The sequence below is a fragment of the Idiotropiscis lumnitzeri genome, chromosome 17 (assembly GCF_059441095.1).
Source record: "Idiotropiscis lumnitzeri isolate Australia: NSW breed Sydney's pygmy pipehorse chromosome 17, RoL_Ilum_1.0, whole genome shotgun sequence".
Taxonomy (NCBI): domain Eukaryota; kingdom Metazoa; phylum Chordata; class Actinopteri; order Syngnathiformes; family Syngnathidae; genus Idiotropiscis; species Idiotropiscis lumnitzeri.
The window spans coordinates 17,102,941-17,128,004 of record NC_142407.1 but is presented as its reverse complement, the minus strand read 5'-3'; the positions used below and the strand labels follow the sequence as shown (position 1 = coordinate 17,128,004).

Here is a 25,064-nt window from a genome sequence, read left to right as displayed (position 1 = left end):
CCCATAATGGAGATTTTTTTTTTTTGCAACTTCTGAGTTTTATTTTTGTTTTTAATAATCAACGAATCAAATAAAAGAAATTGACATTCCTTAAAAAAGAGGGGAAAAAACACCCAGGATATTATTTCAAGGTGACATTGTCGAATAGCACATCAACATGAACATCGCAGAGCTTGGAAATCATTTGGGAGTCGTCATTTTTTTAAAAACTAAATGTGTAATAAGCCACAAAAATATCAGCCAACGTGGCCTCATTTGAGAGCAGTAACACTTGAAGCGTATTCCTGAAATTCGGAAATGTGTCGTATGCCTCTGGTGGACTCGTCCCAGTCCAGAACTCAAGACGCCAGTTTCCTTGTCTTGCTCACGATCCACTTCCAGAAAGGCAATTCTCATCTGGAACTTTCTTGCCGGAAGTCACGTTGTTCTGTCTCGCAGTGAAAGTTGTATTTGTTTCAATATATCTGTGTTCTGTACTGTTTGAAAATATTATTTACATGCCTTTAGTGCTCTCTAGCGGAAATCGCCGGTAATGCAACTATTGTGCTTTTTTTTTTTTTACAATGCGGAAGTGACAGGCAGTTTAGCACACAGACGATAACGATAACGATAACGATAACACACTGTCTGCCGTCCTGAGAGATCGCTTTTATTTCAAGGTTGCATCGCCGGTGCGTATAACTCACTTGCGTGTAACGACGGAATTATTTAGTTTGGATGTCTACTAGCCGTCTGCAACTGTCAAACTGGCCGTAGCATTGTTTGTAGTTTGTAGTTTTCACGAACAAGAGCATAGGACGCTCATTTCGTTGTTTATATAGCACGATGTAGTATGCAATTTGTTTATACGTTTTGTAATTGTATTTTATGTCTCTTCTCTGCTCACATGTTCCCACAATGTTCTCGATAATCTTTCACATCCTTCACAAAATGTTGCAATTGGACTCATGTTTCACTTCAAATGGTTGCTGTGGTGCAAATTTCTGTTGTCATCTCCGAAAGCAGCTTCCGAATGCAACATTTTCAAACTTGTTTTACTTTCGAAAACGATAATCAGCATTTTCCCCCATTTTTAGACTTGAGTGTGTCGTGGATTGTCGACATGCAAAACAACGAAACAATACGCGCTGCGGTCTGCTCTTGAGTCGATATTTTATTTGAAAAGCGCCGTGTACAAAAGTGCAGCATTTTGAAAATGTTTCAACAACTTGCGAGATGCGACGTGCGTTTCATTTGCGTCCCTTCAAATGAAAATCAAATGTTGCCGAGCGTTGTGGGAAGCAAATGTTCCAAAGCGGAACACAAAATGAGATTTCATCGCAACACGTGACTAAATAGAGAGCAAGCTGACTTTCTTGTGCACTTTGTCACGATAATTTAGGACTAACACACACAAACGGCAACGCACAGTCAACTGAAGACGCACACACACACACACACACATTTTAAGGATGTACAAAGGAGGCTCATCTGGTGTCTTTGTCGGGAATTTTATGTGCTCACGCTTTTTTTGTATTTATTTGTTGTAGATGGCTCAGGAATCACGTTTGCGTTTTGCGGGTGCGTTATTCCTCATCAGCAGTGTCAAAGGTCGGCTGGATGTTTAGCACATGATGACCTCCCCCAAGGCCAGCCGCTGGGAGGCATTTCCTTGGTGGAGGTTCTTGCGCTTCTGCTTCGAGGCAATCCAGATGGCGGCGGCGGCGAGCTCTTGATGTCTGCCGGATGCGCCGAAGCTCCAATGGAAGTTAGGACGTTTTTGGTCTGTGATCAAAGTAGCACCGCTGTTGTTGCAATGAGGTCACATCCTGTTCACCGCGCTCACTTCCTCCTTCGACCGCAGTAATTATTCTGGCAGCCGCCACCGCCTACAACAACACACACACACACACACACACACCCCATTGGCCCAAGCAAACGTGGCTATCACATGCATGTGGACTGTCATCATGTCATGATCCACTTCGTTCCTCCGGCCTCGACCCTCCGGCTTTATTCATAAAAAATTGTCGGCCCCCGACCCGCCGAGTTTTCTTGCAAATGATGCAACTGTAACTAAAGTTGTATTGTGATCTGTAGTTGCGAGTGAACGCTGCTGTGCGACGAGCGTGTGACGGTTACCTCTGTAGGCTGCAGCTCCCAACAGGTTCTGCATGGCGGCGTACTTGGCCGCCTTCTGCGCGCTCGCTGCAGCACACAAGAAAAGTCAACATTGTTATTTGGCAGACGAGCAGCGTGCCGTGTGCGCTGACCGTCGTCCGGCTCAGCTGGAGCGCTCCCCCCTCTGACCCCCCCCCCCTTCAAGCCAGCCAAATTCAGATTCACTAGAATTCTCAGAACTTTTTAGTCAAAGTAAAAGTTTGTTCCTCGCACATTGGAAGCAGACAATTCTTCTTGTGTTTCAATCCGTTTGAATGAAATGTGGCCGTAGAATATCTTACATTTTTGCGCGGCTCCTGCGTATCCTGCGGGACAAAAACAGGAAAGACAAAGTCAAGCTGTTGAAATATGAAAATGTTCAAGTGGCCGCTGCATCGTTTCATTTTTCTGCGCTTTTCGATAAGTCATAATCACCCCAAATATTGGGTGAGTGTCTTTTGTATTCGAAAAGACGATTTTTTTTCAAGGACCACGCCCTTTTTTTGGGGGGCGGGGGGCAATTTGGAGGTGTCCTCCCACTTGGTTGCATTTCATTTCAAAATGAACTTCAAATAAAAGAGGACACACCAAGCAAGCTCAATCAAGTTTACCTGGAAAGCCTCCCGTAGCTGCTCCACCAAAGCCGTTCAAAGCGCCCCCTGCTGGACAAACACACTCACGTTTGACTTTTTACATGTCAAAGCTCAAAATCCTTGAATTATTATTTAGTTAGTTAGTTTTAGTTTTTTTTTGGTATTTCTGATGTTTTGATTGTAAATTCGGTCCATTGAAATTTAGTAGGCAAGTTTCTTTGTCCTCTTCTTGTACGGCAGTTGCTTATTTTTGTTCATTGAATTCAAAGTTGGCTTCTAGGCCATTCGAGGATTCAGAAACATCCAGTAACGTCAGCTTTTATTTTGTTGACCTGCTCCATATCCTGCTCCTCCAAGGGACGATCCGTATCCTGATTTGGTAGCTTTTCCTGCTCCTAGTGTTTGTCCACCGGGCCCGTATCCCGTAGCGCCGCCTACTGCCGGTCCACTTCCAACCGCTCCTGGGCCAAAGCCTCTGTTTCCAAAGCCATAAGAGCCCATCCCGGTTCCCCGCGGGCCATAGCTGCCAGGTCCAACTCGGGTCGAAACAGCACCCCCTGTTGGAAAGCATGCATGCCATTCACGTTGACATCTTCTTGTGACCGTCTGTTCGCATTGGGATGCAAGATGTAATTTTTACCGGGTGTCAGGGGTTGTCTTGTGCTGAATTGTTGGCCACCTGGACCAGAGGCACCAAATCCAACACCAGGTCCAAAACTACCCGTTCCTGTGCCTGCACCACCCGAACCGAAGGCGCCTGCTCCAGCAGCTCCCGGTCCGAATCCACCAGTTCCCATGCCAGCGGCACCTGGTGCGAAGCCTCCTGTGCCCTTGGTAGCAACGCTTGGTACCAATCCCCCTGTTCCAATGCCTGAACCAGCAATTCTGAAGTCACCACCTGTTCTTGTGCCAGCATTCAAAGGTATAAAGACTCCGGTTCTGGCAGCACCTGGTCTGAAAGCACCTCCAGGTGTGAAACCAGCGGTCCCTGTGCCGGCACCACTAGGTCCAAATCCACCTGTTCCTGCACCAGCACCGCCTGGTCCAAAGTCGTAGCCAGTTCCTTCAAGCGCTGATGAACCATAGCCTGTCATACAGAGAGAAAAACCTAACTATCCCTCAACTTTACATTTTTATTGTCAGGAAAAGATGTTGTCATCATACCAGATTTGGTGGGCTTCCTTATGGCCAGTCCTTGACCTGCTCCACCAGTTCCATAGCTGCCAGTTGCTGTGGCACCACCGCCTGCTCCATATTCACCTGTCCCAGTTCCAGCACCACCCAATCTTGCTCCTGCTCCCGCAGTGCCAGGCCCATGTGCTCCAGTCCCGATACGACCTGGTACGAAACCTCCAGGACCGGTACCGACTCCAACTGCTCCAGTTCCATAGCCACCAGGCCCAACTCGATTTCCTCCAGCGCCTGCGCCATAGCCTACAAATCAACAACGTTTCTCTTAATGTTTCTCGAGGTGAAGGCAAGACTGGCTGTAGGTGAATGTCAGCATACTTTTTGATGGTTTTCCAGCGCTGTACCTTGAACCTAAACCCCAAGAGAACATGTCAAGTCAATATGACATTTACTATTAAATACTTTTAATCCACAGTGTTTTCAGAAATATAATCTTACCACTCACCATAACCCCCCAGTTCACCGGCACCACCTCCATAACCTAGTCCTCCTCCCAAACCTCTAGGACCTGCTCCATAACTTGCTCCAGCAGCTCCAACTCCACCAAGATAGCCAGCCACAGCCCTGCCTCCTGTCTCGGCACCATAGGCTCCAGGGCCACCACCATAACCGCCGAGCCCAGTACCATAGCCCGCGTGAGCGGCACCAACACCTCCAGGTCTACCGTAGCCACCAGGTCCAACTCCACCTTGGCCTCCTGCTCCGAAGGTCCCAAATGCTGACATGAAGACAAAAATGAGAGAAAATTAGACCATGTGAAGCAAGACAGTCCTCAAAGAAATGCACAATACTTTGGTCCGCTTTTCCTCCTGGTCTGACACCAGTGCCGCTCGGAAAGCGTAAACCTGTCATGGAGCAAAGATTTAGAGTGCACATTTTTCAAAATGTCTGTCACCTTTATGTGCAAGTCAAATATAATTGCCATACCTCCACCTGGCAAAAGTCCAGCTCCACCAGCACCATAACCTGATGAAATGTTGAAATCGGCTTCATTGTTTACATTTCACTCAACAGATTTTATTGTGCACTTTTCGCAGGGTTCAATCAGCTCACTTTTGTCAGGCTTTGTGAGACCTGATCCTACTGCGGCAGGCACCATGCCACCCGTACGCATTCCAACGACACCTGGACCTCCTCCAATGACCCCTGTTCCTGACCCAACTCCTCCTGGACTGGCGCCAACACCTCTGGGACCACCATAGCCACCAGGCCCACCCTGACCTTGATTTCCTGAACCGACGTTCCCATATGCTGATATGAAGACAAAAACAGTTCATGTGATGGCAGATTTTTGGCCAGGGAAGCAAAAGGTCCTCAAGCAAACTACCATTGCCTGGTTTTGCTTCTTGTCCTGCACCAGCTCCAGTCGGGAAGCCGAGTCCTGGGAGGAAGGAAAGAATTGGACTTCACGTTTTTAATGTCTGTCCTGCTATTCTGCTCGCAAAAGCTACATACCTCCACCTGGTAAAAGTCCAGCTCCACCAGCACCATAACCTACGATTGACAATGTGTGAAATTAATTCACACACTCACAACTTGGGCTTCATTGTGCACTTTTCTCATATTGTCTAAGCAAGTTGATGAGTGGCTCACTTTTTCCGGGTTTCCTGAGACCTGTTGCTAACCCGCCAACCCCGGTCCCGACTCTTCCCGGACCTAGTCCACTTAGTCCAGGCCCAAATCCTCCTTGACCTCCTCCAGCGACACCAGTCCCAGTGCCATCTCCTCCTAGACCAGCACCAAATCCTCCGGGACCACTATAGCCACCGGCCCCAACCCCACCTTGGCTTCCTGGTTTCAAATGTCCATATGCTGATTGGAAAACAAAAAGGCAGTTCAACTCATCTTAAACATAGATCATTGGATGAAATGATTTCACATGGAAACATTCAAATATTTGAGGAAAATACTTTGGCCTGGTTTTCCTTCGTGTCCTGTGCCAGCCCCATTCGGGAAGCGTAGACCTGAGAGGGCGAAAGGAGTTAGACGACACTTTTTGAGGTCTTAATCTGCTAGTTAAATGTAATTGGTGTACCTCCACCTGGTAAAGCTCCAGCTACACCAGCACCATAACCTGTGGTAGATGATGACTGGATGAAATGTAGACATGGTTTGGCAATTTTGGCATCAATGTTTATTTTTCACACAATTGAAGGAGCATTTTCTTTTGTAAGCAGCTCACTTTTTCCAGGCTTTGTGAGAACTGTTCCTCCTCCACCAGGGCTGGTCCCAGCTCCTCCTGGACCTCCAAGCACACCAAGTCCGGCCCCAGCTCCTCCTGGACCTCCAAGCACACCAAGTCCGGCCCCAGCTCCTCCTGGACCTCCAAGCACACCAAGTCCGGCCCCAGCTCCTCCTGGACCTCCAAGCACACCAGGTCCGGCCCCCGCTCCTCTTGGAACTCCTCCAACTACACTGGTGCCGCCTCTTTCTCCACCAGGTAAAGCTCCAACTTTGGTCCCATCTGGATTGTATGCTGTATTAAGGACCACATCACCAGATTTGGATTGATTTGTAAGTGCTCTTCCTGTGTTGCTAAATGGTACCACGTAGATGCCAAAAAACGTAGGAGGCACCTTTGGATGGTTTTGGTGTCGCCCCTACTGCTAGCCCAAATCCAGTTGCAGGGCCTCCTGGTGCTCCTGCACTGGTTGGAGCTCCTTCGACTACGGTCTGTCTTCCTCCTGTCCGACGTCGACCATCTGTGCTTCCATCGGGCCGTGCTTCTCCTTCTTCCCCACCAGGGGTATCACCTCTCGGGAATCCTTCATTATCCACATAATTCAAATACTTTCACACGGCGTAAAGACATGTGTTGAGCTTTTGTTTTAGTCGTGGATTTTGTTCCCTCCAAATATTGCTCCTATCGTGATTGCCTTTTCTTGAACATACTTTCACGCTGACTAGCGAGCTGATTGTAATACAAAGGCAATTGTTTGTCACCTGGTGGTTTGAGAGGTTTGGCTCCAGGTAGGACCCCACTCGCACCTGGAAACATTCCACATGGCAGTTAGCTTTTCTTCTGTTTGAAATGTGTAATTGTATGTTGAGTGGACTCTCTAAAGTCATACCGGTTGGTTGGACGGCTCCCCCGGCACCTGCAGGGAGAGAAGATGACGACATGGGAATATCGGAACGGTCTGTGAACTTTGATGCAGGCTTTGGTCTTTGTGGGATCTTTTCCAATGTTTGATGGCAACATACATACCAGGTGCGGTTCCTGTGGATCCTGTAGGACATCACAACAACCAGAACACATAAGACAAAGCCCACCAAGGCAAACGAGACCAATCTAGAAAGTAAACTCTGACCTTGAAGACCCGTTTTAGAAAAAAAAAAAGTGCAAGACTGTTATTTGAAGGATTCTTGGGTGCCAACTACCTGATCTTTCTGCAGGGATGGGAATCCCTGTTCCTCTTAGACCATCTCCATCAGCCCCAGCTCCAAAAGGTCTGCCACCGACCCCCCCGCTGGCCCCTGTCGCAATAGGGAGTGTTTTCATGTGCACAGGGTCACGGATGGTTTCACAAGGTGTCCGGCCACAAAACATTAACTGGATTTTAAGTGATGAACCACGAGTACGCCGTTCTCGACGGCTGCAGATCTTCAGACCTTTACAATGCGACGTTGTATCTCAAGAAAAATAAGTTGCATTTTAACACACCTTCTCCTGCAGCAATGCCAGAGCCCTCAAGCACAGCGCCCGGACCGTCCTCACCTGGAGCAGGACACAAATTGTTGATCATGACATTGATTGCATTTGCAGCTTTCCCGTTGGCTCCTTATTTTGTTGGACACGCACTTCCATCAAATTCTTTTCTTTCCTTTCCCGTGTTAATGCGAGTGCCACCTGGGTCCATTACAACCAACAAGGTCACAGTCGTACCAAGACGTCACTGGAAGCTAAAGCTTCTAGTTGTGTTGCGTACGTGCCTGCTGCTCGTGGAGCTGACGTTCCTCGTGAGGTCCCTCGCCCTGACCCGGCACACGTTTGGATTACTCACAAACCTCATTTGTACACAGTCAGAACCTTACCGCCGGGTGCAGTTGTTGCATGAGCAGCACGGCCAATGCTGCTTCCGATGGTGCCATTGACTGGAGCGCCAGCGCCGCCTCCTGGACCCAGTGACACTCTGCCGGGTTGACCTCCACGAGAAGAAAATGATAGCAATTCATTCACCATCAAAATGATGTTCCTTGAAATGATTTTAGATGTCAAACCTACTCAATTTCGGAGCATATTTGTCTGCCTTGGATCCAACGGTTCCAAATGCTGGCAAGACAAAATCAATAAGATCCCTTCATAAACAGCCTTTTTCGTTCATTAGACTCCTGCAATTTCAAACATTTCAATTTAATAACATTCCAATAAGCAATGTTTCTCCATGATGTGTGCGTCTGTATGTATGCACGTACTCGTTATCTGTACGGCAGGTAAATGTCGTGGTCGTTCGCTTTCTTTTTAGACGAGAGGTCGCAAAAGTTAGAGTTAAAAAGCTTCATCTGTCTCCTCCAGGTACGATAAATCATGAACAATGACAAAAATGACATAAACAAAAGCAACCTTGTCCGGCTCCGCCTCCGAGGACCCCTGCACCGATTCCCCCTTGTCCGGCTCCGCCTCCGAGGACCCCTCCACCTACTCCCCCTTGTCCTGCACCAATCCCACATTAATTTCTGGTCATTTCTATGGACTTGAGCAAAGACTACATATTAGGATGTTTATTTGAATGAAGCAACGTAATAATCGTACCAAATTTGGCAGCTTCAAAGCCAACTCCATATTCTGTGAAGGTCATGTTATTTAGTTCAGTCATTGTTTTGAATTTTGATTTAAATTTTTAAAATTATTTGCTTATTATTATTTGATGTCTCCAAAAAATCATTTGAACCTGGTCCATATCCAGTCCCTGTCCCTGCACCGTAGCCTGCCCCTGGTCCAAAGCCTGTTCCAGAGGTGTAACTTCCAAGTCCATAGCCGGTTCCAGCAGTCCCCAGTGCTCCCCCTCGTCTTCCGTCTCCACCTGACCCAGGAACTCCACCACCGCCACCTGAAAGACCTGAATAGTTGAAGCACGCCTTGAATTTAATTTATGTGCAGGGATCATTTGAAATCACAGCATCTATTGCTCATTTTGGTTATTTATCGTGGAGTCGGTCTATTTGACAGACTTGGCACCGCCAGGCAAACATGACAGATGAATTATGTTATTTATATTTGCGACCCATCATCGACTGCACTGGTGACTGAATATGAAGAATGGGATAAGGTTTTACAGCTTCTACCTGTGGCAACACCTGGTCCAAAACCGCCCAGTCCTCCCCCAGTTCTAACACCAGAACCAGGCAGTCCACTTGCCCCTAGTCCTGCACCAGCTCCACCAGCTATTTGTCCAGCACCTTGTCCTTGGAACGATCCTGTTCCACGGCCAGGACTTGGTCCACTTCCAACACCAAGTGCTCCTGCACCCATGGCACCGCCAGATAAACATAAAAAGAGATGACAAGCTGACTCAAAGACCTAAAATTGGAATCAAGTATGGAAATTTGTGTTCCTCTTACCATATTTGCGGACTTTGGCACCAGCATAACCTAAAAAAATGAAGACCCATCAACAACTAACTGTACCACATTAGTCATTGGTCCTAACTTAGGAAATCAGAATCATTTTTCTTACCTCCTGGTCCGTATACTGTACCTCCAGGCCCAACTCCTGCCCCTTGCCCGAATCCAGTGCCAGCACCTCCTGGCTCAGCTCCTGCCCCTGGTCCATTACCAGTACTCGCACCACCAGGCGCAACTCCTCTTCCGGGTACAAACGCTGTACCAGCGCCCCCAGGTCCAATACCTCCCTGTGGTCCATAACTTTGTCCTGCAGCACCAGATCCGACTCCTCCTGGGCCAAACCCTGCGGCAGCACTACTAGGTACAAATCCTCCGGGTCCAAACCCTGTACCAACGCCACCAGGCCCGACTCTTCCTGGTCCTGAGCCACCAATGCCAGCAGCACCCGGTCCGACGCCTCTAGTACTTATTCCTTGACTGCCCAGTGCTCCACTGAACATGCCTATCGGGGGATGTTTTGTTCTTGTCGTAAATAAAGCCAAAGAAGAAATGGGCAACTGTTGACATGTTTCGAATCATTTGACTTTTCTCACCATATTTACGGGCTTTGGCATTGGCGTCATATCCTGCAAAATGAAAACAAGCGTCACACTGCAGCTTGAGATATTGAAGCAGAACTGTGGAGTCATAATTATCACCAGAGCCTGTTCCTATTTCTCCCAGAACTGGTCCAACTCTTCCTGGTCCAGTGCCAGTACTCCCTGGAGCACGACCTGCTCCAACTGGTCCACTGGCAGTACCACCCAACCCAGTTCTGGCAGCACCTATGCCATATTCAGGGCTACCTGCGCCAACACCAGCTCGTCCCGCCGGTCCTCCAAGGCCTCCAGTCGCACCAGTGCTGACACCACCAGATTGCCCTGAACAAAGTTTTTTTTTCCTGAGTGTGTCCTCAGAGGTCTAAGACTTGGTTTGTTTAAGGTTCTTAAATTGACAGGATGCCAACTTAAGGTGAATATGTCTCACCATATTTGAGCGTCTTCGCTGAGCCAGGATCAAACCCTACAGCAGCGAGCAGTGACAGATTTACGGGCCTCTCAGACTTAAGGACATTTATTCCTTCATGACCGACGCTTTGTTTTATGAGACAACACTGAGAAAAACTTAAATCTGGTACCTGTTCCAGCTGCACTGCCATATCCATGAACAGCTCCAGCTCCGCCTCCAAATCCAGGGAGACCGGCGCCTCCTGCAGTTAGTCCGCCGCCGCCGCCTTGACCGAGGGCACCTGCTGCAGCGCCACCTGGTGGCCACAATGAGGTTAGCGCAAGTATTTCTGACTCTATTGAGGATGTTGTCCAAGGTATGGCATGGACCCAAACTAAATTTCCTTTACCATACTTGGCTGCTGCGTTGGCCGGACTTTTCGACTTCCCTGCGCCTGTTGAAGAAAAAATGCATTTAAAGTGTGTTATGACGTAAGCGTGCCCTAATGCTGACTTGAGTTACCTGACTTGGGTGATATGAGAGGGTAGCCGTGAAAAACTCCCGGCAGCTGCTGCCCTCGACCATCTGAAGAGAGGAATCCGTCATTGACGAGTTCGTAAACTTGACATACTTTCCAACTTTCCCTAAAAATGTTGGCATGCTCCTCAGATGAGCACCAGAGGTTGTGTGCTGCGCATTTTTCCAACCAACTCAGCGTCCTCATGGAAGACACATCCGGGCAACGTGTCGATGTGTCACTTGACTATAACGGAATGCAGTTTTCACTTTTTATTTCCTAAGTGCGACAGCCACCGAGCTAGCCTGGTCAAGCCGGCTGCCACCACAACGGTTGTTCATTTGTACGCGCGTAACTTGGAAATAAAGTCAGACTGCACTTTACAAGGATAGCAAAGCTTTTCCCTGGCTATCATTTTGAAGTTGGCCCTCAGAAGCTGACAAGTTGCAGCGGCTGACTTGACTTGTCCTCAGCCAGGCTGACTGATGTGCAAAAGCGCCGTGACAGACTTGAAGTGGAGCTCATTATTCAATTTGCCATGCTCACGGCCGCAACTTATGTGCTGTTGGTGATGTCATGGTTTGATTTTTAGTTGCCATTTTAATAGTTGGTCTCCCTTACTGTCTGCTCCTTGGCCGAGTGTTGCGTGACCTGCAAGGAAGAAGGCAACACTTGAATTTGGAAGGTATGTTCCACGGAGCGCATGTATTTGACATATATAAAATGTGAGTTCACACCTGTCTGCGGCCCAAGTCCAGTTCCAGTTGCCACTCCAGGGACAGCACCTCGCCTTACAAAATCTAACCAAGACGAAATGGAAAACACTGCTTGTTTGTGTTTCATGGTTTTGGTAAATCTGGTATGCATACCTTGGCTTGGTACAAATCCACCTTGGTACAGTCCAGGAACCCCTACGCCTGTATGGAGAGTGCGGTCCCGTTTTAGCAACCAAGGCCCCAAAATTCTCCAAAATATTAAGTTAACGTATAAATAGGAAATAACGAGTTGTCTTCAAAAGGAATTTACCTGGAAGTTGTTTTGATGCTTTGCCACCACTCTTCCCATCCGGACCAACCCCTGCACCCCAAGACCCAAATCCTGTACTGCCAGCTCCAATCCCTGCACCCCCAGACTTAATCCCTGCACCTCCAGGCCCAAGATCGGGAGCTCCAGGCCCAAATCCAGTACCCCCAAGGCCAACCCCTGCACCACCAGGCCCAAATCCCGTTCTGCCAGACCCAAGCCCAGTACCTCCAGGCCCAAATCCAGCACCCCCAGCTCCAACCCCTGCACTCCCAGGCCCAAATCCCGTTCTGCCAGACCCAAGCCCAGTACCTCCAGGCCCAAATCCAGCACCCCCAGCTCCAACCCCTGCACCACCAGGCCCAAATCCCGTTCTGCCAGACCCAAGCCCAGTACCTCCAGGCCCAAATCCAGCACCCCCAGCTCCAACCCCTGCACCACCAGGCCCAAATCCCGTTCTGCCAGACCCAAGCCCAGTACCTCCAGGCCCAAATCCAGCACCCCCAGCTCCAACCCCTGCACCACCAGGCCCAAATCCCGTTCTGCCAGACCCAAGCCCAGTACCTCCAGGCCCAAATCCAGCACCCCCAGCTCCAACCCCTGCACTCCCAGGCCCAAATCCTGCACCTCCGAGTCCAAATCCGGTTCCTTCAGGCCTAACTCTGGCACCCCCTGGTCCGACCCCTGTCGCTCCTCCTGGGCTGTAACCTGTTACCACAAACAAAGTTGTGTTCCAGAATTTGAAGCTGCGAACACGCATTACTAATCAGGTACCTGATTTCGGAGGTTTGGGTCCAACTGCACCAAGTCCCGGGTACTGGCTACTGCCGGCTTGGCCGTAAATTCCAAAGCCATCTGAATCAAAAGCAGATTTGACTTACTGTCCATTCAACATGAGGACGTCACTTCCTTCCAATGACGTCCAAATCGTTCTTCAAGGGGAAGTCGACCCAACACATTTCTTGAAACTCTCGTCATGCGTTGTGTGCGCCGCCGCGGGTCCAAACTTGACATTGTGATAAATATTGCGTCGGTGGGATATGAAGTAAGGCGGCGGCCATTTGGCCACTTGCTATGGACCAAAAATGGCCGCCGCGATGGGTCGGTCACAGCCCTGCCCCACCGTGATGTCACGTGGCAAAATGGCCGACTCCCGAAAACGGGTGCATTTTGCTGCTTCATTCATATCGCACAAACGCAATATTCATCAGAATGTGTCGACGAGTGGGGCTGAATTGAACAAAATGTTGACTTTTTGTTTTATTTTGTCTATTTAAAAAAAAAAAAAACGTTCCGTGTGTAGGTGAGGTCAAAGGTCGCTTATAAAAAACCCACCTTGGGAAATTAAATCAGATTGAAATAACACGAACAATATGGTGTAAAAATTATTATTGAAAGCGAAACGAGAACCAAATTGTATAATAATTGACTTTCCGATTTTCATAAGAAAAAAATGCTTGAAAACGTTGCGGGGCGTACTTGAAATGGAAACTAGATGTAAACGTTTGAAGATTCTTTCAATCCGAAATCAATCCATTTGAGGAAAAACAAAGTCACATGACTGCCATTTGCAAAATTGGATTTTGATATGTGGCAAACGATGAGATGCAAACAAGATGGCGTGCTCATTTTTTGGAGATGCCGCAAACAGAAGGAATGGTCGCGAGAATGTCGTTGACGCCACTTTAAGGACGTCTTCACCGTCAAGATGCTTTTGACTTCTTGCAAATATCATCCAATGAGATTTGCCCTTCAACAAACCTCCAGCTACGAGACTTCCTTGAGCGGCGCCTTGGGCTCCGGGTGCTTGGACCGCACCTCCTTGAGAGGCCCCCCCACGCCCGCCCCCAAAACCTCCAAGTCCACCGAATCCGAGTCCAGCCGGACCGAGACCTAGACCTAGACCTCCGTCAGCCGTTGCTTGTCCCGGTCCCGGTCCAAAGCTTCCGCTCTGTCCTCTTTGGCCACCGTCGGCGCCACCTTCAGTCCAATAAGTCACATGATCACCGCATACCGGATGAAAACAAACTACGTCGACGTGTCGTTATTGAAGCAGGAGCACGAAACCTTACCGGTTTTCGGAGGCTTCACACCTGCAAGAGGTCATTCGGACGATTCAAAAAAAGTGCGGCACATGAAGGAAATGATGCCGTCGGATTTGTCATACCGGCCCCAAAATCTCCAAGTCCACCGCCGCCCGGACTGTAGATGCCAGGTTGGAACGTGGCCGGTCTTGGTTGACCCATGAAGCCACCTGAGCGTGAAATCAAAGTTTAGCTTTTTTTTTTTTTTTTCTTCTTCTTCTTTTGAAGAAAGCACCAACCTCCGGCACCCTCCGGACCGAAGCCGCCTACGCCGCCGGGACCCGATCCGGTGCCTGCTCCAGCCGCTCGGAATCCCGTTCCAGCTGCTGTGCCGATTCCAGCTGGTACGATCACACCTGCACATAGACGCCGCCGAGTCCGATGACTTTGGACTTTTCTGCTTCTGGAAACGATTTAATTTCTTCTCCACTTCTGTCCCTAGCGACTTTGCTCGTGCGAAGCATTTTATTGGGAAATTTGTAAAGAGCAAGAACGTTTGCCCTCCGCTTTTAATTGTGTCGGATGAAAGTCGAAGTCCACAAATTGAAAAGGAAAAGCGGAATTTGAGCCAAATGTATTATTATTTATGGTTGTATTGTTACATTCAAAAGTACAAAACGGACCGAACGTTCTGAAATGGAAATTGATGCTGAATCGGTCGCTAGTTTGGCCTCGAATGTCCGTCAGAAAACAAAAGTCAAAGCGCGTGTTCAGCAATGCTTCGCTTTGGAGGAGGTCTGCAGGAACGCTTTCGAGGCGGAAAGGCGAAATGACCAAAGTCGTCGCGAGTCGAAGCTGGCCGAAGATTCCAAAGCATGCGCGGAGCAAGCTGAGTCTGGAGCAGCGTTGCCCCCGCTTGACGCTCGACCGGAGGTGAAACGTCGACGCGACGGCGACTCACCTCCTTGCAGCGAAGGTCGGCACAGCGCCAAGACCACCAGCAGGCCTGCGCCTCTCAGGTACCAGCGCCACGTCGCTCCGGCCATCCTGCTGCCTCCCAAATGTGCCAGCCCGCTCCCACACGGACGCTTTTATCCCGCCGAGCCTCTGCGGGGAGGGAGGGGGATGAGGGGCGGATTTTATGGAGCGCTGTTGGGTCGGCTGACGCTCAGACCAAAATGGACAAGCAGAGAAAACACATTGGATCATCTTGTTCAAACAAACACACATTGCACACTTTTGTTTGCCTCCAGGCGGCCAAAGATTTTGAGAACATATTGGGTCGTCTTGGGGCAGGGGGGGTCGGGCGCTTCTGAGGTCAAAGGCCACTTCTGAGCTCAGCATCGATTTCAGCGCAGTGAAGTGGTTCGCAGCTCCGCCTCGCCGCTTTCAAACCTCGTGCGCTTTTGGGCCGTCGAGGCGCCGCTTGCAAGCAAGCGCTTCTGTGCCGCGCCGTGGCCGAAGCGACATTTGCGTCGCTCGCCTGCCGCCGCGGTACACGAAGCTCGCTCGAGGAGGCATTCGATTCCACATTCCTTGTGTCGTTTGTTGATCGGTCAGCCAATCGCGTCGTTTCAATCGCCGCCGACCAAGCCGACAGGACCGAAGCGCCGGCAGTTTAGATTCTGTTCTCGGATGAAAAAGGAGGTCATGAGTTGACCGCTTTCCTTTTATGACGTTCTTGTCAGAGCGGGCCACTCATCACACATCTCGGAACCCTTCCGGCCTCGATTCCTACCAATGTGACCGGTCCGTTTTTTTGCCTCAATGTGCTGGCGACCAGTCGGCTGTCTGTCCGTTGATGTGCCTCAACATGGCGTGGCGACCACTCCAGGCGGCACTGCACCTCTCCTGCAGCGGAAGAAGGGCTAAAAAGAACAAGCCAGAAAAACAAAACAATCGACACGTGTTGCTCTGTTGCTCATCTTGGCGCGCGCTGGCGGACTGAGGATGACGAGGATGATGATGAAGATGAGGAGGATGGCGATCAAATGCGGGCTTGAGGTCATGAGCGACTTGTGCTCGTGAGGTCACATGACTCGACTTGTGTGCTTTGAGGTACTTTTCAGTGAAGTGCAACGCATCGGCATCGTGAGCCGCCATACTTGGCGTGCGTTGAATTTGCGCGTCGCCTCTGTTGTGTCTATGTCGAGACATAGTTATGTGCTGAAACACGGCTGAGCTCAAGAGAAGAAAGAAGAAGAAAAAAAAAAAGCGTTTTCAAGTCGTGCGTGCGCGCTGGCGATGAGGTCGCCGTGCCGACCGCCTATCACAGCCGTCCCCAAACATTGGATTGGGCGCACGCTGCGAGGTCAGCGAGAAATCTTCACCATTCCGAAGCGATTGCCATTTAGAAAAAAAAAAAAAAGCAAAGCCAGCAAGCTTTTTTCAACTGAAGCCGTGGGCTGACATTTTTGTAAAAACATGACGTCTTGGTCACCGTTTCTCATCTCGGCCACCCAAGACCAGCATGCGGAAATCGTGGACTGGAGAGGCAGCTTCTCGTCGGCGGTATTGATGGGATAAAGAATATCTGCCTGTGTGTACTGCCAGGCTACATGTGTTGCTGCACCGCTTGTGTTCAGATACGTGTTGCATTGAGGGAAGCGAATTGTTCGCTCACAAGCAGTCAGTTAATTCTGTTTGCTTTGACAGCAACCTTCAAGAGACAACTTTTTGGGAGAACGTTCACTAAATGCTGTGAGCCAAACTCTCAGTCCAGTCTGCCTTGATTTCAAATTTGAGCTCACAAGTCAAAGCAAACTACAAAAAGCTCTTGTCACTTGCATCTCAAGGCACTGCTGGATACGAAAAAAAGAGGGAAGAATGTTTTCATTCAACACTTGACGGTGTCGAATAATAGCATTCCCATTTGTGTGTGCGCACAGCGCCCACATCCTTGCTCCGCGTGTGACATCGCACCTGCAGCGGCCGACGGCGCCAACATGTCAGCTCCATGTTGTGGCGTTCACGTCGCCGCCGGCCGTCGTTTGAGCGAGCGCGTGAGCGACGAGGCTGCATGGCCGACACCTCAAAGATGGCCGCCACGTGCGTGCCTGCTTGTCATGAGCAGTAACGAGCGTGACAGAGCGTCCATTCATGGGTCAAGATTGTGTCGTAAAAGCTGGCAAATAAAGTTGTGGTGCCAGCGAGAGGAGGTCGCCTCCTGCCACTTGTTCGCTTTCCATTCCGCTTTGCTGTTTGTCATCGCCTGAAAACAACACGCACACAAAACAAGCAACAGGTGTGTGTGCGCATCTTTCTCCTCTGCACACACACACACACACTGGACACTTGGCCTCCTCCAGTGCTGATTTCTTCTTCAGTCGGCCATTTTGTATTAAGTTGACCTTGCAGCAGCAAAAGGTCAAAAAATCAGCGCGACACATTCAGGATGCCTGACGAACTTTTTAACCTTTGGCATGAAATTATTATTTGGCGTGGAGTGTTCATATCCGAAGCAGCAAAGAGGCTCATAAAAACGGAAAGCGGGCAGCGATCAGAGTTAGGCTGCTGAAAAATCAAATCCAAAATATCCCACGATGAAAGTGATGCGGACCAAAAAATGGGAGGTGCGGCAAGTTTGTGAGTCGCGGTGCCAAAATGTCATGAATTGGACGTAGAGCAGCCGCGACCGACGTTTTCGATTGATTGAGTCGGAAACACGGCTCGTCATTTCATTTGCGCTCGGCCTGCTAGCGCAGCGCACGCCGTCCTCGATCGGCTCGTTGCGGATGAGCGTTGGCAGTCTTTCGGACTCGATTGATTGATTGACGGAGTGAGCGCCGTCCTCATACTTCTGTGGCTGTCGACACCACCGCGATGGATGATGTCTGTGTTCCATGTTTATGTTGGGCTGACTGCTCGATTGCATGTTGTTCCAACCTTCTTGGGGGTTGGGGGGGGGGGGCGTATTTCTTTATGAGTCATGGGAAGGACCCGCGAGCAAAGGCGACCTTTCTCGGCAAAAATCCTTGCACGAAATTCCACTGTTAATGAGTCAAGCTAAGCTACATGCTAAGCTAGCAGGACGCGGCGCCAAGTCACGACTCTTTTGCCGACGTCTGCCCTTTGTCAACCTTATCGCGTGCCCGGCTGTTTTTCTGGTCGTCTGCATGCCTGGCGCACTTGTGCCCTCGCCCTTACCCAGTAGGGGGGCGCTGGTATGTAAGGGGGGGGGTGCGTCTTCACGCAGACGTTAGCTAACGTCTGCGTGCTCGCACATTTCTCACCACAACAAAATAACAACTTTGCAACCTCACACTTTGACCACATCTAACGAGGACGACCTTTCGCTTTTTTTTTTCTGGGGGGGGGGGGCTTTTTGTCTTGAAACAATTTCGACTCTGCCGTGCAATGTCACATGTCATCCCCTCGTCGTTTGTTGCATATGTTGTCACGTGGCGTCTCTGCAGGTGTCGGTCACGTGCGCTTGTCTTAAAATACGTTTCACGTTTTTCTTTTTTCCAGACCATTTTTTTTCTAGTGAAGAGCAGAAAACTCGTATCTCGCTGTCACGCTTCCGTGTGACGTGCCTTAAAAAGAGCTGACCGGCTCAGGGAACCTTCAAAGGGTTGTCGTCACATCTTGACACTTTGTCACGCATATCACGTGTTGTCACTTCTTCGTGTGTTGTTGAGAATCATCATGAGTTGAGACCCGCTCACATGAATCGTCCCAAGTTGTCGCATGTTGCCTCGCCGTCATCACTTCGGGTCAAGCGTCATCGCATGTTGAGGCTTGTTGCGTGTGCCACATGTGGTTTATCTTCTTGCCGTGTTTTGACTGTTTGGGGCTTTCTCGTGTGTGCCATGACAGCGCGTGAGTCAGCCCGTGCGTGCGTACGTGCGCTTTGAGCTGTTTATGAGCGGGTCCATTCATTTGCGTAGGCGCTGAAAGTGCCAATCAAGTCCACCCGGGTCGGCGTCGGGTTCGCGCTCAGCCGGAGCGGCAACAGGAAACGGAGCTGGAGAGGGCAGCGGACTGCCGTTGGACCGGGAGGGCGCCGTGACGCGCGCTGGAAAGTCTCGTGATTCATGGTGAGTTTTATTTCGGCAACAACATCCATCTCGCTGCGGCGGCCGAGCGACATGCTAACAACGTGACCCGACGACCGCTCAGTTCACACATTTAGCTGCGCTAGCTTTCGTAACACGCAAATATAGTTTCCCCAAAGATAAATAAATGAAAACTGGACACTTTTTAGGATTTCCCGTGTCGGGCCGTGCCGTGAAGGACGACTCAGCGATGGCACGCAATTTATTGACACTGAGGATTTCCTTCGGGGCGGCACGTCGCGCAACCGGTTTGCACGATGGACTCACAGCGCGGAAGTCGTGGGTTCGATTCCGGCTCCGGCCTTCCTGTGTGGAGTTTGCATTTTCTCCCCGTGCCTGCGCGGCTTTTCTCCGGGTATTCCGCTTTCCTCCCACATTCCAAAAACAAGCATTGGCCGGTCGATCGGAGGGGAGGTCGTGAGAAGCGCTCGACAACACGAGCGAGCGCGTCGCTGCTCTGAGGGGACATTTCCCGAGATGCAAACGTGTTTTTATTCATTGGTCGGCGTTGGCCAATCTTGACAAAACGTTTGCGCCACTCCCTTTTTTTTTTTTTTTTTGCATTAGCGTCAGAACCTTTAACCTTTGACTTGACTATTTTTCAATCGGCAGCTTCATTGATCAGCCGCCTCGATTGCAGCTGGTTTCTTTCCATCTTTGGAGGCCTCTGAGAAATCTTTTTAGGTTATTTTGGGCCGATGTAACAAGTGGCGCTTTATGCTTGACGAGCAAGTGAGCGTGTGTGCGAACAACACGACCGGCTGCCACACAATGACGACACTCCGTAAACACGTTGGCGTGTGAGCCGTCCGGGGGGGGGGGCAGACGTCGTCAGCTTGTCTGCACAATATTTGGTTTTGTGCAGCAACTGGTGACGCGCGGCCGTGGTCGACTTCCTCCAGCTTGTAAAGTCTCGGCGTGGCATCAGCGTTATACGAACTGAAGGTCAATTCGAACATCATGTTTCCGAGCTTTGCGCTCATTGCGACTTTTGTCCGTCATGTGGAATGAAATCAGTCGGAATTGTGCTGAACTTTCTGTTATTTTTGTGCCATTGCAAAAGATGGGCCATTTGTTGTCAGCACGTCCGAGTGTGTGGTGTCACGCTGTAGACATGAGTCACGTATGATGTCATGCGCTGTACAGCATGTTGTGTGTGTGTGTGTGTGTGTGTGTTGCTAGTAAACTTCTCATTGCTTGCTGCCAGAGGTGGGCACTCGACCCTTTTTGCTTTGCCACTCGGTCAGCTCCCCAGCCTCGGGGAAAATTGGCAGCCACCGAGCCCGTTAGTGAGCGAGAGGCGCAAGCGGAACCCTCCTCAAACTTGAACGTGGCCTTTCCTTAAAAAGGTTTTGCCGTGCATCTTGCACATGCACGCAACGCCGTCCGTCTCTTTCGAGCAATGACGTCACAGCCCGGGAATACGTCCCCACTTGTTTCTTTCAAGCAAAGTGTTAACACATTTTTGACCTCTGACCTGCTTGACGGCCTCCGACGCACGCTAATTGCAGATCCACGCAGAGCGCATCAAACACGCCGTTTTGAGGTCGATGGCGTTTGAGGTTTACTCCTTTGCCCTCGTCCAATCTGTCCGATTTGTACACTTGACTTTTTGTTTTGGGTTTTTTTCTTCTTGACTTTGGACGTTTCACGTCCTGTGTGGCTCGCCAGGATTGCATCCAGCCAAGCTGGTGTCATCATCACAGGCAGCTGGCTTTTGGGACCGATTTCTTCCCGCGTGTGTTTTGTCACGTCAAGTTGGATGTTGAGCAGGAAGGCCGCCAGTCCAACAGCTGAACGTTTCCTCGTCGACATTTTGATTTCAGCAAAACTGAAATGATTGATGAGGCTGAGCACTCGCTTATGATGTCACACTATGACATCAGCGCACACGCACACACACGGACACCCCCACACGTGTGGGTGTGTGTGGAAAAACGGCTGTTTTACGACATCACCATCAAAGGCGACGCAGTGACTAGCGCCGCCGATGGCAGCGAGGCGGTACTACTCGTCACGCACGCACAGAAGGTCCAGGGTCGCTGGCGTCTTCTTCGGGCATTTTCCAGTTTGACGTGCCGACTTCGGATCGGTGTGGAGAAGCCTTAAGATTGAGCCCTTTGCTGTGTTGGCAAACGGCGGCGTATTATTCGTAATGTGGCTAAATGCGTGTCGATGAGCACCTTCCCTTTGCTCAGATAATCGTGCGACATATCGAGATGCGGAGCAGACGGCATCATCGTTGCACAGGTGTGCCTCAGGCTGCCACTGGAAAATGCGCACTTTTACTATGACATCAGATCATGTTCTTATTTGGGTCGCCGTCGAGGGGGTCGGAGCCTATCGCAGCCGACACCCCGCGACTGCTCGCCAGTCAGATCAATGCGAAGGCACAACCTTCAAAAGAAGCAACGGGCTCACGAGCCGATCCACACAACCGAGAACCTGTGCGCTGCAAGCCAGACGTGCTAACCGCGAGCATCCCTGCGCTGCTCAGCTTTGGTGCCATGGACTCCATGTCAAATGTCTTGAGACTTTCTTCTCGAGCTCGCCGCTGATGTTTGACTGACTTCATGTTTCGTGTTGTTCTGTGCTCAGCCCCGCCCCCTTCCTACACACAAAACCGCATGTGGACATTAATAGTGACCATGTTTGGTAACGTGCAAGTCGTCTCCCTGCCAGGCAGTGCAATCGTGACTCAAATCCGTCAATCGGTGCAAAGCACAACGATGATTTGGTTTGATAGGAAGGCGAAGCGGAACGATTACAAATGAAACGTGAAACTCGTTGACTAAATAATCCACTTTTTTATTTTCGCATCATCACTTTTGAAATAGCATTTTAAAAAAAAGCGGACCCGCTTTCGTCTTGAAATGTGACGAAGAAAATGTTGTTGTTGTTCTAGCAAGCGTGTGATAAGGCGCTTAGCGTGTCGTCATTGAAAACATAACGTACATGTGGAATGTCACATGATCCGCAAATATTTGCACAGTGTGTCCTCTGGGAGATAAAGATTGTAATATTTGATACAAGGCGGCAGTGTGATAATAACGAGTTGGCATGTGTGTGTGTGGGGGGGGGTGCGTGTGCGTGCGTGTGCATGATGACGTGATTGCGCGAGTGAAGTCATCTGACACAAAGAAGAAAAAAAAAGGAGAGAAGTGGGCTTGTTTTTTTTTTTTTTAAGAAGTTGGCTTGGTGCTCGCTACCTTAAATGGCAAACGTGCTTGTGATTATTGCTGCTCGCTTTTTGCAGCCAATCAGGAGGTTCGTGGCGCTACTTCCTGTCTGCCAGCATCATTGCTTTGCATTGACGCCAACTTGGCACTTTTGTTGCTACATTTGGCAACTTTTCACACACCTTTAAAGAATGCACTAAGCAACACGTTTAGCTACTTTCGAATTTTGCCGTTTAGTGAGTTTAGAAAAGCAACTCTTAAATGACACAATTGTTATGTTTTACAATTTTGGGGTGAAATCCGTCGAAAAAGTTGCCACAAAGTTACGCAAGATGAAAGGGTTTAGCGATCACAAATCATACGATACTCATTCCGCTATTTCATCAACGTCTCGATCGATCAGTGGATCGCGACGTCACTTGTACAAAACAAGACATTTCTTTTCACTTGTTTGAATTGGTCAACAACCACAGTGAAAAAGAAAATTACTACAGATGGTGTAGGATAATTAGGATTAAAAAATGAGCTGCACTGTCCAGTTTAAAAGCCAAGTATTTACAAGTCAACTCGGTTTTTAACTCTTTTGGGTCAAAGACCCTTTATACGCAATACAGTAAAGTCATAATAACAAGCAATAACAGTCAAACCGGTACAAGTAAAAATAAATGATAACAACATCAACAATAATAATAATAATAATAATAAAAGCATACAGGCCAAAAGTGCATCACGAAAAGGAGATTTTTTTTTTAATTGACTGCTGCACGTATTTAGTTGTAGTCTTTTATACGGTTTAATGTAGTGTCTATTGAGTATTAACTAAAATAAGTCGTTTATAAACACACATGAATAAAAATAACAATAATTTTATAAACTAGGTCGATTCCGTGCGGTCACAAACGGCAGAGGTCGTAAGGATCGACCGAGGCAGCGAGGAAATATGAATTTTACTTCCATGTCTGATATTGTGTTAGATATTCTCAATAAAGGAATCAATCCATTAATCCCCCCCCCAAAAAAACGATAGCTGCCTGGAACGACACAGCGGTCGGTGCAGAAGCGGAAGTGACGTCAGCGCAAACCGGACCTCTGCTGCTGCTGAAGCAAAATGCGCGTGCACTGACTCGGGTGAACGCTGAAGAGAAGGAACACTTTCACGATGTCTTGTGTGACCTTGTAGCGCCTCAAAGCGTAAGTTTCTTCCTCGCATCACACGTCACGGTCACGTTCGACCCGCCGCGGTTGCCACAAATTCGTCCTTTCGCCGAGGAAGCGAACGTTAACATCGTTGCAGTCTGAACGTTTATTAGCATTAACATTAGCATTAGCATGTCTTGTCGCGTCAAGAGAGCAACCGCTGACTGTTGTTTGACTTTGGTCTCGCTTTACTTGAGCAGAAAGAAGAAGAATGTCGGCCAAGCAAGCGTCTGTCCACGCCAAGTGGATCATCGGCAGAGTCATCGGAACCAAAATGTGCAAGACCGCTAAAGTGCGCGTCACCAGGCTCGTGCTCGACCCCTACCTACTCAAGGTGAACGCTCGCATACATGAAGAGATTTTTCTATTTTTTTGCAAGCGTGCTGGTGTTTGGGACCACCGGCCAGATGGTTTCACTGAGGAATTGGTTCATCTGTTCATCTGGGAAAAGGCCCTCAAAGTTGACAAGTAGTCCCCTATATTGATTTATTACACTTTCACAGCAACATTTTCATCGGGATAAATCCACTCGTGCTCTCATTTTTTAAATAAATGTGGGAAAATCAGGTGTCAAGCCAATTTTCCTTTGTTCTGTGCCGAGAAATTGAGTGTTGCTCTCGGGTCCCGATTAGGGATGTAATCGTCTTTGCTTCTGGCAAATAGTGTTACTTTGTTTGATTGCGAGTGTTGAAATGGCACCTTGTCAACTGTTCCTCTTGCTGTTGTTGTCGTTGTTCAGTACTACAACAGGAGGAAGACATACTTTGCGCACGACGCGCAGGAGCAGTGCACGGTGGGCGACGTGGTGCTGCTCAAGGCTCTGGCTGAGCCGCGCTCCAAACGCGTCAAGCACGAGCTGGCCCAGGTCGTCCACAAGGTGGGCCGCGGCGTGGACCCGCTGACGGGCAAGCGGGTGGCCGGCGCCCATTTCCTGGAGCCACTGGACGACCTTCACGACGAGGCTCAGACTTTGGCCCACAAAGTTCAAAGTTTGAACATCTCGGCCGACACGTTGTGTTATAGCGACGATGCTTTGAATGTTCCTACGTAGGTTTTGTGGAGCGCTTCTCCTCATCGTGCTGCGACCTCCCCCAGATGACCTTGGGCCACCCCAGATTGGGAGCCAGCCCACCGCAGTGCACATATGGACACACAAAGATTCACATTCCCACAATGATGTCTCTCCAAACCAAACGGCAAGGATTGTGGAGCATTGGGAGGCGAAGCCACTCAATTGCTGGGCCAACACGCCAACGGATTTGAAGCAGGCGCTTCAAAAATTGTGAGGCAGACGTGCTAACCACTCCATCCCCAAACGGGCTGTTTGGAAAGCGCCGCTTATGGCTGAGTTTCATGAAGACAAAGAAAAAGCCAAGTGCAACTTGATGTTCGTTCAATGAAATAAAAAGGGCAACTGTCTCTTTGTTTGACATGCGCTGATTTATGACAAATACTTGGAGGGCTGCAACTAATGATGTGATTCGTCATACAAATAGTTCCTACCAATTACTGGCTAAAGAAAACATTTAACTTTAGTTTTCTTCCATTTATTCCAAAATTGATGAAAATTGACTGCTTTTGTGTCGAGTTAT

At 49.3% G+C, this 25,064-nt stretch overlaps 2 protein-coding genes across 3 annotated transcripts; one reads left to right on the top strand and one right to left on the bottom strand.

Annotated features, from left to right (window-relative positions):
- Nucleotides 1-596: 596 nt before the first annotated feature.
- Nucleotides 597-24,891, top strand: mrps17 (mitochondrial ribosomal protein S17). Of its 2 annotated transcripts, XM_088278983.1 has the most exons (5): nt 597-671; nt 18,929-19,078; nt 23,303-23,466; nt 23,673-23,806; nt 24,212-24,891. In XM_088278983.1, exons 4-5 carry the CDS (start codon nt 23,684-23,686, stop codon nt 24,521-24,523), a joined length of 435 nt encoding a protein of 144 aa, XP_088135109.1. In that variant the 5' UTR covers nt 597-671; nt 18,929-19,078; nt 23,303-23,466; nt 23,673-23,683; the 3' UTR covers nt 24,524-24,891. The 2 variants fall into 2 exon arrangements, with proteins under 2 accessions (XP_088135109.1, XP_088135110.1); XM_088278984.1 differs by lacking the exons at nt 597-671; nt 23,303-23,466.
- Nucleotides 982-15,216, bottom strand: LOC148320677 (uncharacterized). The gene is made up of 51 exons (XM_088279053.1): nt 15,001-15,216; nt 14,339-14,455; nt 14,183-14,269; nt 14,088-14,108; nt 13,777-13,995; nt 12,790-12,870; nt 12,601-12,723; nt 12,315-12,557; nt 12,019-12,243; nt 11,862-11,909; nt 11,730-11,792; nt 11,614-11,643; nt 10,998-11,060; nt 10,885-10,929; nt 10,666-10,791; nt 10,515-10,550; nt 10,187-10,408; nt 10,082-10,114; nt 9,601-9,990; nt 9,486-9,515; nt 9,210-9,386; nt 8,816-8,983; nt 8,677-8,709; nt 8,488-8,577; nt 8,149-8,196; nt 7,959-8,069; nt 7,588-7,641; nt 7,305-7,400; nt 7,132-7,152; nt 6,995-7,021; nt 6,867-6,911; nt 6,500-6,688; nt 6,106-6,399; nt 5,959-5,997; nt 5,834-5,887; nt 5,517-5,735; nt 5,379-5,417; nt 5,251-5,304; nt 4,977-5,174; nt 4,851-4,889; nt 4,715-4,768; nt 4,369-4,641; nt 4,242-4,274; nt 3,897-4,166; nt 3,682-3,819; nt 3,373-3,603; nt 3,065-3,289; nt 2,751-2,798; nt 2,442-2,465; nt 2,122-2,187; nt 982-1,868 (listed from the first exon to the last, which is right to left on the bottom strand). The coding sequence occupies exons 1-51, from the start codon at nt 15,083-15,085 to the stop codon at nt 1,822-1,824; spliced, it is 5,691 nt and encodes a 1,896-aa protein (XP_088135179.1). The 5' UTR covers nt 15,086-15,216; the 3' UTR covers nt 982-1,821.
- Nucleotides 24,892-25,064: the final 173 nt, after the last annotated feature.